The sequence below is a fragment of the Pyxicephalus adspersus genome, chromosome 12 (assembly GCF_032062135.1).
Source record: "Pyxicephalus adspersus chromosome 12, UCB_Pads_2.0, whole genome shotgun sequence".
Lineage (NCBI taxonomy): Eukaryota > Metazoa > Chordata > Amphibia > Anura > Pyxicephalidae > Pyxicephalus > Pyxicephalus adspersus.
Window position 1 is genome coordinate 41,306,111 of NC_092869.1, and position 21,647 is coordinate 41,327,757.

The 21,647-nt window shown below is 38.8% G+C and overlaps 1 protein-coding gene across 2 annotated transcripts; it reads right to left on the minus strand.

Moving 5' to 3' along the window:
- Positions 1–255: 255 nt before the first annotated feature.
- On the minus strand, positions 256–17,425 carry LOC140341856 (cholesterol 24-hydroxylase-like). Of its 2 annotated transcripts, XM_072427771.1 has the most exons (15): positions 17,258–17,425; positions 13,738–13,812; positions 13,459–13,540; positions 13,291–13,361; positions 12,282–12,368; positions 10,195–10,333; positions 8,131–8,241; positions 7,856–8,012; positions 6,657–6,719; positions 5,504–5,576; positions 4,583–4,667; positions 3,474–3,584; positions 2,300–2,388; positions 1,565–1,631; positions 256–818 (listed from the first exon to the last, which is right to left on the minus strand). In XM_072427771.1, exons 1-15 carry the CDS (start codon positions 17,392–17,394, stop codon positions 672–674), a joined length of 1,494 nt encoding a protein of 497 aa, XP_072283872.1. In that variant the 5' UTR covers positions 17,395–17,425; the 3' UTR covers positions 256–671. The 2 variants fall into 2 exon arrangements, 1 of the variants encoding a protein (XP_072283872.1); XR_011922954.1 differs by lacking the exons at positions 256–818; positions 1,565–1,631 and having other exon boundaries at positions 2,339–2,388; positions 3,361–3,584.
- Between the last annotated feature and the right edge of the window lie 4,222 nt (positions 17,426–21,647).

Genomic DNA, 21,647 nt, shown 5'->3' on the forward strand with positions numbered 1-21,647 from the left:
TCATTTACCTAACTGTGCACTTATTAACTAGAGGTGACCAACCTTGGATCAAATCCCGATGGATAAGTCAAGACATCCAACTGGATTGGAAACTTTTTAGTCAGGGTTGATATTTTGTTTAATGAGCTATACAATACCCATCACTCAAGGTATAGTATGGCTTTCTCAATTCAATTATGGATGATAGCAGCTGTCATTGTATGGTGGCCTACCGTACCTGTCAATGACAGTTGTAGTAATGACGAATTAGAACCTCTAAAGCTCGAATTCTGAGTTCTGATCCAAAGTTGGTGAAGCTCTAATACAATTAAAATCGACTCCAATGGGAACTCACAAATCACCATTAATGGCCACCAAAAGTCTCGCCATTTAGGCTTCCATTAGCCTATATCTCCATTATAATACTAAAAAATTCTTCCATCTTCATCTAAGGACTGGAAAGCTGCAATATATTTCATTTTAATTTTAGATTGGCTAAATGTGATTCCCCTGCGGAGCGCCTTCACCTTAGATATCAATGGCACCACAATTCTATTTATTTCCTTTGCAGCAAAGAAATTTGTCAAGCACAATTATTAAAAAATGTCAGTAAATCATCTTTATTGCTATATTAATGAAACACATGTATTTGTCAATTATTATCACAAACAACTGAACAATAAGTGCGGCATTTATTTATTTCCTTGAGGCCTCAGCCTGCAGATGACTCCGTCTTTGGGGCGAAGGGTACCAACGTCCACTATGTCAAAGCTTTGCCCCTCCACCAACTCGAATGTGAATCTCTGGAGTAATTTAGATATGACCACTTTCGCCTCCATCTATATAACAACAAAGCCGATTAATGTGGCGTTAGACTTTCAGTTTTTTATATATATTGCAAATCTTTTGTAAAATGAAGGTTTGACTAGAAAGTCTCATTCGGTTTAGGGTTCCTTGCTTGGCTCCCTTTTAGTGTTGCAAGGTACATCATAGACTCAGGTGTTACCCGGCATAAACCTGCTAGTAACCCCCACAGATACCATTGCAGGAAAGAAAAAAATTGCAGTAAATGCCTAAAAAGTGTTAGCTTTAGATTTTATTTGTATATTGCTTAAAGTCCATTTAAAGTTATCCTGTCCATAGGGTGATAACACTGCTGCATGTTTTCACTGCACCAACAGTGCTTACCACTTTATTACAGAAACAGGGCCAATGCACAATATACCAGTGGGCGATTTTCAGAGCTCACAGATTGATGTCAGGATGCCAGAACGGGCCCACTGTCCCATCACAGGGGGACAGTAGCGCAGGGCTTGTTGCTTCCATAGCCCTGCACTACTGTCCCCCCAGGATGTTTAGCAAGCAAGTCTGAGCTTGTGATAGGAGAGTGGGCAGGTTGTGTTAGGGGAAAGAGCCGGGGACCACCAAAATTTTGTCATGGACTACCAGTGGTCCATGGACTGCCGGTTGGCGGCCGCTGCAATCAACTGTGATACAGATGAACCAAAAAAGCTTTGGTATTGATTGTAACAAAATAAATCCTGCAGTATCATTTTTGTCCACTTTAAAGTTATTCTGTTCTTACCTGAGAAAATGCTTGTCCAATGCATGATCGAGGCCCCAGAGAAAATGGAAAGTATGTGAAGTATGGCCTAGATGGAATAAGTAATGTTAAAATCCAGCATCACTGACACCAAATGATTTTAAAGTGTAGCAAGAAAATGCTTACTGTACATATATATTCACACACATACATACATACACATACATACATACATACATACACACACATACATCATACACATACATACATACTTACACACACACATACAAATACATACATACACACACATACACATGCATACATATACATACACATACAAGTGTAGCAAGAAAATGCTTACTGTACATATATATTCACATACATACATACACAAACATACACACACATACTTACACATACATACATATACATACATACATAAACATACATACACACACACATACATACATACATACACACACACACATACATACACACACACACGTACGTACGTACGTACGTACATACATACATACTTACACACACACATACATACATACACATACATACATACACACACATACATACGCATACATATACATACATACACACACATAGATATACACACATACATACATATACACATATACACATACATACATATACATACACATACATACATACACATACATATACACACAAACGTACATATACACACATACACATACATACATATACATACACATATATATATATATTTATCAGTGGAGTCCTTACCTCTTGGATTCAGGGCCAAATCTCTCTGGATCAAACGTCAGGGGATCTTTAAAAAATTGCTCCATCCTCCCAAAGACATAGAAATTAAACTACAAATAATAAAAGAATAAAGTGTATATAATAAATGAAGAACCATATTGGATGATGGAAGAACAAAGCTCAGCTATAGAATGATGGGTAAATAGAAAGTAAGAATCTTCCACTTTGAGCAGCCCATATATAAGCAAAAGAGAATACAATCTCCTCAATGCCACCTATGAAACATAAGTTCACTTTCTTTAAAGAAAGGCCTTTCAGAAAAATAAAAAAAAAGTTTGCTTGTGAAGCAACAGCTGCTAAAAGGAGCTATTGGCCAATGAAAGCCAAACATTTAAAGCATAAAAAGTTGCAAAAGGGTGATTGCCTAAAGAGCTAGCAATTCATGTAACATTTCAATATGGACTGTAATCTTTCACTGTGTAGTTTGTTATTTGCCCCTTTTTTGGTTTCCCTAGAGCAACTTACATACACTGATACCATGACTGCTCTGAGCCCCATTTCCTTTTATTGATGGGGTCATCACTATCACTATGGTCTCTTGGGTAATCTTTATATAAGTTCCCCAGGATCCATTGGGTTCTCCTTAAACCCATGGCCGCTACAAACTTGAATCTCATTACTACAGCTGGGGCAAAAAAAAAGGAGAAACGTAGGATTATTTTTTCCCTAGTAAGGAAGTTACACATAGCTTAGTGAATGCCGTGAAATATCCCTAACCCCCCACACCAAATCTAAAATAACACATTTTTTGCTTGTAGCTGGGGATCCCTCATTTACTTAGCTAAGGGAAATATTCCTATATTTCTTAAACCAACCTCAATGGCAAAAGATACACATACTGTACAAGCTGATATAATAAAGCCTTTGTAAAATGTAAGGACTGAAATGTAATAATCTTTTATAATATAGTGCCATTGTTTCTTGCATATCAACTAAAATTCCATTTTCAGAGTGTTAGCACTAGAAGTTTATTTGCAAGAAATAGGGCAGAACAGAAATGATAGCCACAAACCATGAATAACCTTATCAAGCTGCGGCTCCAACGATGTCATGTTTCTTGCACTGGAAATAGGTGCGAGAGATATTTAGGCAATGTAAAACTTTTAGCTAAAGTTCAAGCAGAAAAGTGACTTACCACTAAAGAGGTGTTAGAAGGAATAGAAATCCCTTCAATGGCCATTTCCTTATCCAGGTAGCGGGAGGTGCCAGGTACTGAGGGGTATAAACGCAAAGTTTCTTTCAGGACCTGAGAAATGGAGGTAAACACCGGTTAGTGTTACAGGGTCACCAAGAGGAATCACAACATGCATGGGTGCAGGTATTCAATATGTTATGGGATGCCTCCCCTTGGTGACAGGGGACTACCTAGGGCACGGAATCTAAGTGACCCCCAGTCTTCACTAGTGCACACCACAAGGAGTGATGGGCCAGTGGCCCTAGTGGCCATTGGACTACTTTGCTGCAAGGGGATCACCAGGTAGTGGCCCCCAGGCTCTCCCCACCAGGGGTTGACATGGATTAGTAGACTTCCGCTTGGGAATGGCGATGAGGCTGGAAAAAAGCGAGTCAAGATAGGGTCAATTCAAGATATAAGTCAAGTCAAGGTACTGGCCAAGGTCAGTAGATTGGCAGCAGCATCTACTCCAGAATACCCTTAAAGAAGAACTAAACTGAAATTTAAAAAAAAAAACACACCCTAAATCGCGCACCGAAGACCGATCATTTCGGGGGTGTCCGGCATCTGGTCCTGCGTCGTCCTGGCATTCGTCCCAGAGCCAGCGCTCTGGGCACCGCTATCTTTGCCTCTTCTTCCTGGTTCTTCACCCTTTGTCACCTGACCCAGATGCCAGATCTGGTCACGTAGGATGAATAAAATATTCTGCCAATCTCACTCCGCATGCGTGCATCAGTGAGAGATCTGCAATGTGGCGGAGTTTAAAGACAAAGGCTGCTCAAAAAGTAGATATACAAAAGTTTCTTTTATGGGCTGGCCTAAATTTAAGTCGAAGAACGTAAATATGAAAAGGGTCCTCAAGTGACATGTTATCATGTTGTTATTTAGGGAGAAGGTGCAAGAAGAAGAGCAAATGCCCAATTTGCCCCTACCCAAAAAAACAGGCCCTGATGATCACACATGATAAAATTATTGAAATTTTTATTTTTATGAGTATTTATCAGTTGTACTTGCCAATTTTATTACAATGTAACCAAACACTTAGCAGAGTGCCTGGATCACCTACACACCTGGGACAGATAATTCAGTTTGCTCAGGTCTTCATATTCGATGTCTCTTTTGGAACCGATCACCTCGTCCACCTCCTCCTGAACCCTGCAAGATAAATTTTGCAATAGTACCGTGTTAAAGAAAGATTCTCCTAATCATGAGGCAAGCTCTATAAATATATTCCCTAAATATGTGAACTTTGTGCATTTTTGGAACAGTCTGTCTTGGTTTGGATAACCTTTGGGGAGTTGCAGGTACTCTGTTCAGCCAGCCCAGATTGATACACACGGGAACAGCTTCATTAGAGCTGCACCATATTTGTAGATTATAAAAAGGGGTGGGCATGGATAGTCAGGTTGGAGGGAAAAAAAATAGATGATATTGGATGTCCTCCAGCCGAGAATTAAGATGGGCTTTATCAGACTTGCTGCAGCTTTGAATAGATTGTGAAAAAAAGTAAAATGAATTGTTGGAGTAAAAAGAGATTGAATTCCTCTTCTACAGGAAGCAAGTCACAACTTTTTAGGTGAAAGCTTTATGCCAGAATAAAACAGAAACAACCTATAATACAATGCATAGCCTTTGCCTGGTTAGCAGAGTAATAAAAACCCAAAATTTTAAGAAATTGATCATCCTGCCCCTTCTTTAATAGAGTTCCATATTGTCCATTTTGTGTTAGAATTGTTGGGGAGAGCTGACAACTTTGTGTAGAGAGAGATGATTTTTTTCTACTCTTTTAAATGTTCGCATGAAGTGATATTATTTGGTTTCCCATGCCGTTTGTTTGACCCCAGATTACATATTAGCAATGGAAACTACCAAAAGTAAAATACATAACCCCCTATGGATTTACATATGGTGTTCAAACTTAGATCAAGATTTCCCAAACTGGTAAAACCAAACTCAAGTGAATTCAATTATTCCTAATCTCAGCGACTCACCTTTCTAATATTTCTGGGTGTCGTGCGAGTTCCATCACTGCAAATGATAACTGGGTGGCTGTTGTCTCCTGTCCTAAAATATTAAAGCAATGATTAGCATTAATACACGCTACCGAAAAAACCATATGTTCCCAATATCAAAATCAACTGTGTAAAGGTAAGTTACAAACAGAAGATAAGAGGGAATCCAAGAGAACAACTCTGCCTGAATTCTACTTACTGTAAACCAGAGATCAACAACCTTTCGGAGCTCACGGACCACTAAATTCATCATTTTTAATCCCGCAGACCATTAATATGATTTTTTAAAAAAGATAAATCCATTTGTAAAATAATGATCTTCCTAATGGTGCTGACAAGGACTGTGGAGTCTCCGATTCATTGATCAGCTCACTGTTAAGTATTACTGTTGTTACTATTATCATTAGTTGCATTATCCTTGGTATTACTAAAGAAATGCAAAATATTTGTTTGCTTTTTCTTACTCATTATGGGTTATTTTCATTCTAATCTAGGAGCAAACAAGAAATGATAGTTATCAAAGTCAAACTATTTGATGCCATTAAATATAACAGTTAAAGAATAAACACAGCAAAGGTCATACTTATCTAAAAGAACATCTGAGAAATAAACAAATAAAATAAAACAATCAGATGAGAATCGGTATTGGCGGAGCGGGGTGACTGTTGTAATATTGGAAACAATACTGAAACGTACGGCTCGGCAATGGTTTCCTCATACAACTTAATACTTCACTGACGTCACGCTGCGCCTCCCTTGTTTTTATGTCTCTAGTACAGTTTGTGCAATATAGTATGCGATATAGTGCAATATAAAGGCGAAAAATGTCATTCAGAATAAAGAATTTATTAGAATATTATTTTTGTTTTATTATTAATCAAACATAAAAATTGCAAATAATGTCAAAATTTTTCTGTGGACCACCAACATATTCTCACGGATCACTGGTTGGCGACTGCTGCTCTAAACCATTGCCATTATCATTACTTGACCCATACATATGCCTACTGACTTGGGGATTTGGCTGCTACAACAAGACAACAAATCTTGTTTGTATAAACAGTCAAATCACCTGAACTAGGTGAGGAGTTGGTTACAATGCTGAAATTGGTACCGTAAATCTTTTACTTACCAGCAATGAAGAAGGTGACAAAATTATCCAATAAACTTTCCATATCACATGTTTTCTCCAAAGCTGGGGGGGACAAAAACAAGCTTTAGGAGATCATCAATCCTTTACATTATATTGATATGTTTGTCTGATTGGAAAGATGATTTGGAACTGCTCTCAGAAGAGAGTGTAAACATAATGGTGCAAGCTTTTAAAACGCTTGCTACCACTTAATTCTTCCCAGTGAGTAGTATATACAAGGGCTGAGTGTATTTGCCCTGATCCAATTCAATCTGAGTATTCATACTTTAATATTATTAGATAGTATTTATATAGCACCAACATTTTTCGCAGCACTGTAATTGTATCCTTGATGTCTTTAAGCATCAAATTTATAGATTGATTACAAAGCCCCTAAATATAGAATTTTCATCAAAACTCCCAGGGAGGTCAGGGAAGCCTGTGGGAACATTCTCCAGGTGGAACATATAACTCACTGGACCCCATTTATAAATCAGGATCTGAAATTTCCTTCCAGGTCCATGTGTTTCAATAGCAGTAATTGATTCTCATTAGGGAATGTCAGATCTCCTGCTTAAAAAATAGAGCCCAATGTATTTTTTCTCTGTATATCAATTTTAAAGGTATATTAGGAACACTGATTTTTATCAGCTGTCATTCCTAATTAGTTTTTATTTAGTACTAATACCAAAGTGTATACATTCATTCAAAATGATAATAATAAAAACCATACAGATATGTAACGCTAACACTGTTGATGTGTATTGGGATAAACACATCTGTAACTAGGAATGGTAACACACCAAAAGACACAGCTACATTGAATTACTGTACAAATAATGTACAGTGTGATATGAACATGCTCAAATCTGCTTCTTACCTGATTGGAAACCTCCTAGATTGTAAGCTCTTCGGGACAGGGTCCTCTCCTCCTCCTGTGTCACTGTCTGTATCTGTCTGTCATTTGCAACCCCTATTTAATGTACAGCACTGTGTAATATGTTGGTGCTATATAGATCAAGTTTATTAAAAATAATAATAATAAATCTGAAACCTTGCATACTTTCTACATTACCTTTGTCATCTAGATGGCCATAAAGCTGCTTTTATGGGAGTAAGATGTTCTTTGAGAGTGATCGTTGGCATAAGGATGATTTTATGAGATATATATTATTGGTAAGTTCAAACTCCTGACTTACATGAGCCTTTGAGAATCTGTGATAATATGTCCATTGGTATCTCCTCTCCATCTTGCATGGCCTTCTGTCTCTTCTCTATGCAATCTTTGCCTGCCTGGCGGAGGAGCCGTGTGCTGTCCCGGACGGCCCTGACAAATTCTCGTTTTCCTGGGGTGTACTATATGGGAAATAATAAAAAAAGTTAAAATTGTTGGATATGTTGTTGGGGAAATGCTGGAGAGTTATACCATATCACCCAAGATCAGAATTCCAACCAGCACACTGAACACACCAACCTCAATAAAAGGATTTCGGCTTTCTCCCACACCTTTCATAACCATAGAAATGGCTTGCGGGAATGGGGTCTGATCATCATGCAGAGAATTCAGATCCATTCCAAAGGCAATCTGCAAAAGATACATTATACTTATTATTATTGGAAGAGCATACTTGCACCATTTTTGTATTCAAGTGCACCTGAATGCTTGGCCTGTGTTACCAGCTACTGTACTTTACTTTCTGGGTACAACATTTTTTATGAAAATAAAAATGGAATCTTACTAGAATGATGGAGAGATAGATGAAAGATTATTAATAATAGATTTAGTGGCATCGGCTCACGTCTGCTTCTAATGAAACACTTTATATTACAATACCATAGATTTTATCATAATGATGTTGTTTAGTTATTTAGGAATTTCTTTTATATCATTACATATGACAAGAAATACAGGATCTGTCTTTGCTGACTTATGTTTTAAGCTACAGGTTCAAGAGAAATGTCATCCTGATCCTGCTTCATCAAACTACCAGTAACAGATTGAGAATAAGCATGAAGAATGGACATTTTTTTTTCTCATGTAAAATTTGAGGAAAAACGCTAGACACATACAAGGGGGTGCTGAGAAGTTTCTGGCTTTGCCCAGAAAGAAGAGAGCCAGAGTTATGAAATAAAACATTTATTCCACATATTCCCCCCTGGGACTGATGCACTTGGTACAGCGTAGTTGCAGCTTTTCTAGACCGTTCAAATAAAAGTCCTTTGTTTGCGCTGCAAACTAGCTATTAGCAGCATCTTTGACATCAGAAACGTCCTTAAAACGTTGCCCCTTCGGGTGTTTCTTCAAATTCCGTAAAAGATAATAGTCCAAAGGGGCCAGGTCAGGTGAGTAGGGGGGGTGGTGGACCAATTAGAAACCCAGGGTGTTCAATTTGGCAGCCACAACGTTGGACATGTCCTGCAAAAAAAATACCCCTTTGGTCAACTTTCCATGGCGTTTCATCCTAATTGTCTCTGGTCCAGGAGGTTAGCATAAATATTCCGGTGATACTAGAGCCCTGAGATAGGTAGTCCACCAACAGAATACCATCTTTGCCCCAGAAAATGGATGCCATGACTTTTTTGGCCGATTTCTGGGTTCCGAACTTCTTCGGCCGTGGGGACCGGCTGTGGCACCATTCCTTTGACTGTTCCTTGGTTTCAGGATCATAGATGTGGAGCCAGGTTTCATCCTCAGTCACTAACATAGCCAAAAAGTCCTGTGCAGCTTCAAAATGGGCCAAAACGGCTTTGGATGCTTCAACTCGTTCCTTCTTCTGATCACCGTTCAAACATTTTGGCACCCACTTCTCTGAAAGCTTGCGCATGTCTAAGATAGTGGTGATAACAAACCCAACATGCTCCCGTAAGATGTCAAGTACCTGAGCTATCTTTTTTGCAGATATTCGCTGGTCCTCAATAATCGGCTCATGGACAGCATCGCAGGTTGTCTGGTCAGTTGAAGTTGAGCGGCGCCCACTGCGGGGCTCATCTTCAATGGTGAAATGCCCGGTCTTGAAACGAGATATCCAGGTTCTGACAGTGCTGTAGGAAGGACACTTCTCCCCCAGTGTTTGTGACATCTCAGTGTGAATGTCTTTTGCTGACTTTCCCCGGGGAAACAAAAACTTCATGACGGCCCGTAACTCCAACGACGCGAAACTTGCTTGTGCCTCTGCCATCACAGCTTCTCACTAAAAGAAAAAACAGTTTTAAGAATCGCAAAGACCTGATATTTGCACAGTTACATACTAAGATATTAGGTTGTCATATGACCCCACACTCATTTTTCTATTTAATCTGAAAGGGGGCAAAGCCGGGAACTTCTCAGCACCCCCTCGTACATTAAATATTATTGTTTATTAGTTCAGCAGTATGATGATGTCCAGTCAGCAGTTAGGAGGTAGAGCAATGGCATGGGGTCTGCAGATCTGCAAAAATTTTGTTACCTTGCTTATACTACAAAGCCATAAAGTTTCACAAAACTGTGACAAAAAATGCACAAATGCTGTCCTTAGCCAGGGTTCTGACTTCCAGTTACCTTTGCAATCACATCCAGTGTTACTTTATTCATAATTTCATGCATTGAAAACTCTGTTTTCCCATCTGCTTTCTCTGTTAATTTCTCCATCAGCTCTTCTGCTTTTTCATTAAAAGTCCCCAATAATCCCATAAGATACCTGCAAAGACAAAGATGTAATTTTCCAGTAGTCCTAAATAGTTACCAAAATATTTTGTAAAATGTATATTATATGGTCATTTTCTGGATTCTGGTCTTCAGCATTTTAATTGGCCATTGATGTAACTTCTGCAACATGTGCACGAGATTTCACCCCAGCACTAAGATATGCTGGGAATGTAAACTGTGAATGAGCAAATTCATGTACATTCTTCAGAAGACTGCAAACAGACATATTATTATTATTATAATTATTACATAGTATTTATATAGTGCCAACATATTACACAGCGCTGTACAAAGTCTATAGTCATGTCACTTGCTGTCCCTCAAAGGAGCTCACAATCTAATATCCCTACCATAGTCATATGTCTTTAACACAATCTAAGATCTATTTTGGGGGAAGCCAATTAACCTATCTGCATGCAGAGCTAGAAATTCTCCATCCAGAGTTTCTGATGCCTCCATCATCATCATTGCGATTATTTAGTTACAGGCATTGGATATAATGTTGCAAGTAGTGTTGGTGTTTGAATTTGTGTCGTCCTTCTATTCGCGTCGAATATGGCTGTTCGAATTCGGATAGACTGGACCCGAAAAACATGGAATTCAACTACGTAAATTCATGTGTAAAAATGTGTTAAAAAAAATAATGCTAAAGTAATTTATTGAATGTGTGTGATTAGTGTAACTAACTTTTATTTTTTGCCAGGTTAATCCACAATGACAGGATGATTCCCACGGCTGCACAGCCATGGGAATCCTCCTGTCAGTGTGGGATCCCCGGGCACTAGAGGTTAAATGGAGACAAGTTTCCCCATTCATCACCTCTAGTGCTCCGTGATTGGCTGAGGAAAGGTAAACCCTGATGACAGCTCAAGCGCCATCAGGATTTTCCTTTCCCCAGCCAATCACAGAGCACTAGAGGTTTTGAATGGGGAGACTTGTCCCCATTTAGCCTCTAGTGCCCCGGGGATTTTCTCAATGAATGTGGCTACGGTCGCATTCATTGAGAACAGTGTGTGATCTGTGGCACTAGAGGTTAATTAACCTCTAGTGCCGGGGATCTTTCAATCAATGTGGCGGTGGTCGCATTTATCAAGAACAGTGTGTGATCCATGGCACTAGAGGTGAAAAAACCTCTAGTGCCGGGGATTTTTCAATGAATACGGCTGCGGTCGTGGACAAGTCTTCCCATTCAAAACCTCTAGTGCTCTCTGATTGGCTGAGGAAAGCTTTCCTCGTCCAATCAGGAAGCACTATCCCAATTCCTGGATAGAGTTTCTCTATCAAGGAACACAGGACTCCTGTGTTCTTGGATAGAGAAACTCTATCCAAGAACACATACAACTAGTAAAGGACTGCAAGAGCAATCAGGGGAGTGGAGCTGTCAGCTCTGCTCCCCTGATTGCTCTTGCAGTTCTTCACAGTCCCGAAAAAAACCCTGAATTTTCCCACCATTGACTTTAATAGTGTTCGAATTCGGCATTTGATCACCTGAACAATATCCCCCTATTGAATAGCTGTCATGAGATAGTAAGATATTCAACCAACACTAGTTGCAAGTATGCCTGTAGGTGTAATGAAAGTGGCTGAAGATTCTTTCAGTGTCTTTAACATAGCACAAATGCTTTTTTGAGCAAAGATTTTGCCTAATAGTAGCAGTGACATTACCATTGTGCTGCACATAGCCTGTAACAAATACAAAGCTCTTGCGCTGACCCAGCGGGTTGCCTTCAGGAAACAGGAGGAGGGGGGCAGATGCAAGACCAGTCACCCTGCAGAACCAGTGAACAGGAATAACTGGTCTGCATAACAGGAAACCCTTCCATAGAGGAAGGAGTTATTTTAAATTGTACTGGTACACACAAGAATACACAAATTATATAAATAATAATGTAGGAATACACATGCATTAAAAATGTATTTATATTTCTGCTTTAACTTACGTTCTGCTAAAGGCGGGATCCATCACCCTTCTCTGTTTGTGCCAATGATCATAATCGCAATCTGTCACCAGGCCATTTCCTAAAAACCTATAAGACAAATCAATAAATACCTTTGGATGAGTTGCTTACAACTTTTCTTTAGCTGGTTCATTGCTCAGGCTAGACACCCCATTGAAAAAAAACGCTACACTATCATCAGTGAATTTGGGTGATCTAGGAAACCTGGAAAAGATCTGGTCCAAGATTGAAAACATTTGCTAACAAAAAGCTAATGACTTTTCGCAAAACCACTCCAAGTTTGCTGGATCACCCAGCTTCACTGATAAAAGTGTATCCTTTCCAGCCTTGGAGAGCTTTAATACATCAGACCCATATTATTAATGTTTAAATGTAACACACCCAGGTATTCTCTGCCTCTCACTAAGAGAACAATGCACCTCCAACGATGCTTTCATAAGTTTTTCCCCCTAGCAGGACTGATCCATCTTTGTTCCAGCGTCATCTAAGGTCGGTATCTTCCTGCTAGTGTTCACAAAGTTTGCAGTTAGGTTAACTGGCTTAGACTGTATTAGAGACAAAAGACTATGGTAGGGACATTAGATTGTAAGCCCCTTTGACAGCTAGTAACATGACTATGGCCTTTGTACAACGCTGCGTAATATGTCGGCGCTATATAAATACTGTATTATAATAATAATAATAATAATAATAGGCTCATTTTAAGGACTCCTGGTAATGTGACTCTCCTGCCGCACTAAACATATATACAGTGGAAGATGTGTTTCTATCATAAAAAAGCCACTGCCTCAATTTCCTTGCAGAACTAACCTATTACCAGTCCCTAACCCTTTTGTGTCCATAGTCTTGGCATGGCCAGGAGAACAGCAATGGTCCACAGTTACAGATATAATGAGCAAGAACAAAGGTCCAGACCATTTCAACAAAAATAAGAAAACTGCCCATTTGCAGAGAAATAAAGGAACATTGCATATGATAAGTCAGTACTGACCTCACACCGAAAAGATTGAATGCTTTCTTGTAGATCAAGTCCTTTGTGAATTTGGGTGACATCAGAACTTCCTGAAATGTAGATAAATATATTTTTATTAAACAAATAAGATTCCAAAAGTATTAAATTATATATTGCAATTTTACAGTATAGTACAAATTAATTTACCTTCACAGCATTGGGACTGGTGACTAATATTATAATCCTATGTAAAGCATAAATACAGACAACGGGCCCATAAGTCTGTGACCTGAAAAACAAAATAAAAAAAAATAAAAATGTTGCCTGTGTTACGTTTAAATTTTAGAGATAATTACATTGTTGTATAGTAAAGCTATACCAATACATTTTTATAAAAATTAATAAACAGTATTTATATAGCGCCAATATATTACACAGCGCTGTACAGATGTATCAATACTGTATTAGTAGATATAACAAACTTACCATTGTAAAAATTGCTCATGTACTAGGTTTTCCTTCACAGCTTTCAGCATTGTGGGGGTATGTCCCAAAAGAAAGCTGAAAAAGATAATACATGATATAAATACATAATACATGATATAAAATGTATTTGTAATAAATAAAAATGTAAGTCAATGCATTTAAAGATCAATAAATAACAACTAATTATTACTGATATTATTACTATATTATATATTATATATATATATATATATATTTATAAAATATATTATTATTATTAGTATATATTAATATTAATAAACAGGATTTATATAGCACCAACAAATTACGCAGCGCTGTACATTAAATAGGAGTTGCAAATGACAGATGAATAAGACAGTGACACAGGAGGAGGAGAGGACCCTGCCCCGAAGAGCTTACAATCTAGGAGTGCATATCTGTACAATAAATAGAATAATTAAAGAAGAAAAACTTTCTCTTGCAATAGGGTGAGCCCAATACTGTAAGGGGTAAATTGTTATTTTTGTCTAGGGGGGTGATTTAAATTTTCTTTATCTAATCCTATTCCATGCTCCCATGTCTATGTCATCTTGTCTTGTTGATACCTGTTTGACTCATTTCATGCACAGGTAAAGCACATTATGTGTGGCACCTACATGAGGCGACATGATGGGGGTAAATTTGGGCAAGGTTAGACTGGCCCTCAGTAGAAATGGAAAAAAACTCTGTCATATGCCCCAAAATTAGTTTTTCCTTTGGGTGTGCCCCTGGCATTTGCTGCCATACATAAAAAAAAGGACTGTACAGTTGACATTCAAAAATCCAGCCACCTCTATACCTGAGGTGCGCCAGATTTTCTATATTCCAGATTTTTGAAAGTTATATACCTCCACACACAGGCCACCCTTCCTCTCGCAGCACTCGCGGACATCTGGCACAGTTCCAGGGAGCAGGCAGCAGGGATGGCTCAGCGTGTATTTAGTGTAACAGCTGTTTCTGCAGAACAGCGCCATCAAAACATAAGTGGCCAAACAGTGTACTACAGTCCCTGTACTGAAAATGTTATCCAAATTCATGCTGAAAAACTGAAGGATCCGGATTATCAGTGGCCGGATCTTCAATTGTCAACTGCACCAGGTAACCTATGTGTTCTGGTAGGCCCTCCTTCTCACTTTTTCTGGTGTGCCAGACCAGTCCCATCCCCTACCAATTCCCAGTCCAACCTGGAATGAGATGAGTTTGCAACCTGAGTTCGGATTATCTTTTTTTTGGCATCCCACCAGGTGAATGAGTACCTTGTTCTGACCCTGCATCAATAAAACCAGCAAGTTCCCATTTCCCCAGATCTTTTTCTAATAAATGACTTTGTGTCTTGATCAAGGAGCTGCTCTCATTGGGGTTGATTTTCTATTAGAATACATGTAGGAACAGCAGCTGAAAGAGATGCTAACCTGTATGAGCGTAGAATTGGTTCAATGAACTTATCATACACATACAAGGCAAGCATCTTTTTTAATGTCTGTTTCTTAGTAATTAGGTCGGTCCATTATTTTTTTCACGGGATGATTTAAATTTTCTTTATCTAACTTTATCCCATGCTCCCATATCTATGCCCTCTTGTCCTGTTGATACCCAGCATAGGGCCCACATACAAAAGACAATTCGTAATAAATATTTAGCATTCCTATACTGTCCTGGTTGGAGGATTTAAAACTTTATCAACAGAAGAAAAAATATAGCTGCTATCTCCCTCCTCCATCATAGGGTCTGATTTAATAAAGCTCTCCAAAGCTGGAGAGGATACACATTCATCAGTGAAGCTGGGTGATCCAGCAAACCTGGAATGGATTTATTCAAAGTCATTTGCAATTTGCTAGCAAATGTTTTTAATCCTGAACCAGATCTATTCCAAGTTTGCTGGATCACCCAGCTTCTCTGATGAAGGTGTATCCTTTAAAGCAGTGGTCGCTGACCTTTTCGGGCCTATGGACCACTAAATGCACAGAATCCGGACCACGCATGTGTGGGTTTACTGCCAGCTACATGTTATAAAACAATGAATGCAAAGGTTTACAAACAATGCGCTGTTTAAAAAATATTGATGCAATAAGGACTGATACAAAGTTGCATGTTTGATTATTTTCGGGTTTAGGTTATGTGTTCCTATTAATCTTATCTTTTATTTATAAAACACTAACATATTACACATTAATGTACAATAAATAGGGGCTGCAGATAAAGAAACCTGCAAACATTACAAACTTGTCATGGGCAGAGAAGAGAACCCTGTCCAACAGAGCTTACAATCCAATGGTTAGTACACACAGCAAATCCACTGGCAATTTCATTCTTCGGTTGGAGATTCCAAAATTTGCACACAGGTGTATAATATACAATGGAAGGATCATTCATATGCACAGTACATGTATTTTATTAATGTCCATCCCAAAAATCGACTGCATGCAATCAGTCAGCTGCTGCAGATTTGGCAGCACAAGGGCTCAGAGGTTAGCACTCTGGCCTTTGCAGCACTAATAATATTTTTTTTATTATTAATAAACAGGATTTATATAGCGCCAACATATTACGCCGTGCTGTACATCAAATAGTGGTTGCAAATGACAGACTAATACAGACAGTGACACAGGAGGAGGGGAGGACCCTGCCCTGAAGAGCTTACAATCTAGGAGGTATCACACAATAGGAGGGGAGATATGTAGTGGTGGGAAGTAGTAATGGTTTCAAAAGACAGAAAATAGGTAGAAAAGTGTGAAACAAGTGAAAAAGTTTTGAATGCTCTTTCAAATGAGCAGAAAGTAGGAGCAAGCCGAATAGGACGAGGAAGACCAATCCAGAGAGTTGGGGCAGCTCTAGAAAAGTCTCGGAGATGTGCGTGTGAGGAGGTTATGAGTGAGGAAGTCATTAGTAGGTCATTGGAGGAGCAAAGAGAGCGGCTGGGACAAGAACTGTGGAGGGATTTGAAGGCAAAGCGCAGGAGCTTGAATTTAGGTCCCAGGTTTGAATCTCGGCTAGGGCTCTATCTGCATGGAGTTTGCAGGTTCTCCCCGTGTCTGCGTGGTTTCCTCCGGGTACTCCGGTTTCCTCCCACATGCTGTTAGGTTAATTGGCTTTTACCCAAAAAAAATTGCCCTTAGACTGTAATAATGACATATGACTATGTTAGGGACATTAGATTGTGAGCTCCTAGGGACAGTTAGTGACATGACTATGGGCTTTGTACAGCGCTGCGTAATATGATGGCGCTATATAAATACAGTGTGTCATAATAATAATAAAAATCAATCGTTTGTATTTGTTATTTGTTTGTACTAGACCTAAGATTCAGGGGAGCTTAATATACAATAAGTAGGAAGCTATGGCAAATTATCAATGGTTTAAAACAGTTACTGTAGTCACTGAAGGAGTTAGCACATTATATTGTTCTGTATATATATATATATATATGGATTGATACAAAGTTGCACATTTGTTACATTTCTGTTCCTTGTACATAATGCAATGCTAAGTAATAGTTGCTCACCTGTCTCTGGGGGGCCCGGGGATATGGTCATATTTCAGGTGGATATAATGTATATAGGCACAGTATAGGAAGAAGAAGAACACAAGGAGCCCCAGAACAATCAGGGAAGCCCAGGAGATAAGGCCCCATAGTGTCATGGCCGTGATCACCTCCTCACCAGTTCCAATGTTTGCATGAAGCTGGAATGTAAATCTCTCCAAGCAGGAAGTGTCAGTAAGAGGGAGGGTTCATGTTAGCTGGAGAATCAGTACAGATGCTATACAATAAATGCTAGAATTCTTGTAACTGACCCCCAGCAACCGCCTGCAATACACAACACACATGGTATTCTTTATTTATAATGCATTAGAAAAATATGCGTAGCCTAATAAATGTGATCTAAGCTTTGCATGATCTGTAGTTTGCATTTAGCACAGTGGATTTTTTATTTAAGCAAACCTTTAACTACTTTTTAAAAAGCCTATTCAGTTTTCTTACGGAACATTGAGTGGCAGAAGAAGTTACTGTTTACCAGTGAAAATTACCTACTAGATTGTAAGCTCTTTATTAGTCTGTCTGTATTAGACTGTCATTTGCAATCCCTATTTAATGTACAGCGCTGCCTAATATGTTGGCGCTATATAAATCCTGTTTAATAATAATTTAATAATACCAAATATATATTTTTATGTTTCTGTAACTGTGTTATTACATTTTTGCACTATATTTTGGATGAAATTTGTACGTTATTGTATGTTTTTTTCTATTTGACAATAAAAATATATTTAAAAAATTAAATTTTAATTATTTTCATTAAATTACCTTTTAAGGTCTTAATATTCTTCTGCAGCAACTGCATTGCCTAACCATCTTCTTCCGTGTTTTAAAATTGTCCCACCATTCCATATCTCTCCTCCTATTATCTGTTACTTCCCCCTCCTCTTAGATTGTAAGCTCTTCGGGGCAGGGTCCTCTCCTCCTCCTGTGTCACTGTCTGTATCCGTCTGTCATTTGCATCCCCTAGACATGATAGGGGGGCAAGTGTGGGGCTCGGAGTTCTTTATGTATAGATTAAAATGGAGCAACTGGGTTTGTCACTGAGCCATCTCTTTGTGTTACCTACATGAGAGAATATAGAATATGATGGGATAAATGTGGGCAGGGATGGACTGGACTGGCCCAGTCATATGCAACAAAATTAGTTTTTTTTTTGTTACCTTGGGTGGACCCCTGGCCCTTGCTGCCTTACAAATAAATTAGACAATGTGGCAAGTAACCCATGTGTTTTGGTGGGCCCTTTTTCTCACTTTTTCTGGTGGGCTCCAGGTGCCCAGTCCGGGGCTGTCACTGAGCTACCTGTGTTTGCAACCTATGTCTTGAGTTTTTTGGCATCCCCACCTTGGTTGCCCAAAGACCTTGCATAGATGGAAGCAGCAAGTCCCTATTTCCCCAATGACTTGAAATCCCCATCCAATAAAATGTCTGTATGTCAAATGGCTTTAACTCTTGACCATGAGGCTGCTCACATTTGGGGCTGATTTACTATTAGAATGCACATAGGAACGGCAGCTGAAAAAGATGCTCACGTGGGTGTTATTCACCCCCAATGTATCTTCATGGTAATTCATTCAGTCCAGAAGCAGTTACAGTTCCCACATATCAATATACAGGACGTCTAAACCGTTCCCTTACACAGCTTCAAATACATTATACTGATAACAAAAAAAAGTATAATAGGATAAACACTTTTGCTTTAAGTGCAAAAGAAACTTTACTTCAAAAGAAACCTTCATTTTATAAAGGTAATTAAACTAAACCAACTTTTCAGCAACAACTACACACTACAACTGGCACCCAAGTAAGATATTGTCACTCCCCTTCATAATTTCAGCCTTTTGACTTAGATCCCATTTGATAATCTTGTACTTCCTATATATTTCTTTCCACCTATAGAGCATCCAAACTGCCTTTTTGATTGGAATGTTCCTTGTGGACCAATAAATGATACATCACTTTTTTCTAATTGGTCTAACTTTCTTACTGTACACAGTAAGTCAACATTTATTTAAATTGATAATCAAAAAGGTTATTTTTTTTAAGTCATTATGTAGACTGAAATTATCTATTATCACAGTTTTAGGGTCTTGAGTGGAAAAGTCTTGTGACAGCAAGCTGCAGAGTTAGATCCTTGCTCTTTGTTGAAAGCAGTGGTCTCTTTGCAGAGGACCCATTCAAACCCTGTTAATTTAGAGCTTGATCTTTAATCATCAGCATGTAACATATGCATTGCGGAGGAGAGTGATTTACCTTCAGGGAGCTTTCCCTATTTACCGCAGCGGCAGAAGTATCAATGCCGGCCGCAATAAATAGGGGAGCAACACTAACGAGGTGGCACCTGATCCAGATTGGCCAGGGGGTGTTAGGCCGGAATGAACTACTGGCCAGGCCATATCTGGCCTAAAGGCTGGAGTTTGCTGACCCCTGGTCTAATGCATGCACAAAACTATTTGCACAAAGATATACAAAGCCCAGAAATAACAAAGGTTGATGTTTTCCATGCAAAAACTGTGCCCCTCAAAAATTTGTGACCCTCAAATATTAATATTAGGTCTGTATGTACAAACTTCTTAACAGTAAGAAAAATAAACAGTCAATAGTACAACTCGACATGAAGCTAAGATCAATAAACAACAATGACAATTCAATGGACATGAACAGAATAGCAACACAACAAAACATTCCTATCCATGAGTTAATCTGGTGCATGTGCCGAAAACATTTGCTTTACTACAAGAGGCAATGAAATATCTCTGTAATTCATAGGATGTAACATTAGCATAGCATTATATTAGAATGCTTGGAATCTGGGCCATCCTGAAGAGCCTTAATGTCTTATGCAATTCTTAAGAAGTACATGTAAGGAAGTTACAAGTACTGCATCAAATTCATTTTTTGTCTTATAGGTAGAGAAGTTTAGGACATGGAGATAGTCCCGAAAGCAGAAAACGAGACAGAGGAGTCACCATCTGGTCTTGGTCAAGTAGACAAAAAGGTGCCCTTTGGTGGAATAAGTGTTCGATTTAGTAAAAGATATCATAGGAAACAAGAGCATGGCGAAGATGGGAATTTAGAACATAAAAAGGCGTTGCCTCAGGCATCGGATTCTCTGGTCAACATACTGCTAACTAGCATGAAACTGAAAAAGAAGGAATATGATGACAGCTCTAATAAACAATCCGGATCCATAAAATCTACAGAAGATAAACTTATGTCAGGCGAGTTTCTTATTTTTAAATCAATATAACACTCTACCAAAAAGTATGATATAGTTACAGTGAACACAAATTTTTAGTTGCCATACCATTGTTTGCCTTGATGTAGTTTTGATGTCACTTTTACATATAGCTCTGTATCTTTTACTATTAAAAGTTCTTAGGTTATTTTTTAATTTATTAACTGAACAGTGTCAGTGTTTGCACATTGTATTACGTACTAATGACCCATGCATCCTGCAGTGCATATTATTGAAGCCTGCACAGGGAATTGCATATTACTAATACCTATACTCTGTATGAAATATTACTCATCCCTGCACTCTGAATTAAATACTTTTGACCCCTAAACACTATATTACATATTACTGACCCATGCACCCTTCACTACATACTACAGTCCCCTGCACACTGCATGACATACTACTGACCCATGTACCCTGCAGTACAAATTACTGACACTTGCACATTGCGTTGCATACTACTAATCCCTATATCTTGCAGTACATACTGCTAACACCCACAGACTGCATTACACACTACTAACCCATATGCCGTGCATTGCATACTACTCGTCCCTGCACTCTGCTTTACATACTACTGATCCATGATCCTGCAGTACATACTATTGACACCTGCACACTGCATTAAATACTACTGACACCCGCACACTGCTTTGTATACTACTCATCCCTGCACTCTGCCTTACTTACAATTGGTCCTAGCACCTTACATTACATATTAGTTCTAGGGATCAGGCCTTTCTCGCTTACCGAAAATGCAAGCAAGAAAAGCCTTCTGATTCGCCGAGAGGTTGAGCTCTCTCCGAACAGGAGGATTTCCAGGGCTGCATCATGGAGCCCTGTAAATCCTCTGCAATACCCTGGCACTAGAGGTTATTTAACCTCTAGTGCCCCGGGGATCACACACTCTTCTCAATGAATGCAGCCACAGCAATCATTGAGAAGATACCCAGCACAGGAGAACCTCGTAACATTGTAATATAAGTACCTCTTACAAATGATACATTTGTATCTGTAAAAAATGTATCATTATCTCTTGCAAATACCAGCACCATCTGTAATATAAATTTGTTGTTGTGTCTTACTGTAGAATCACAAGTTCCTCTTATAATTTAT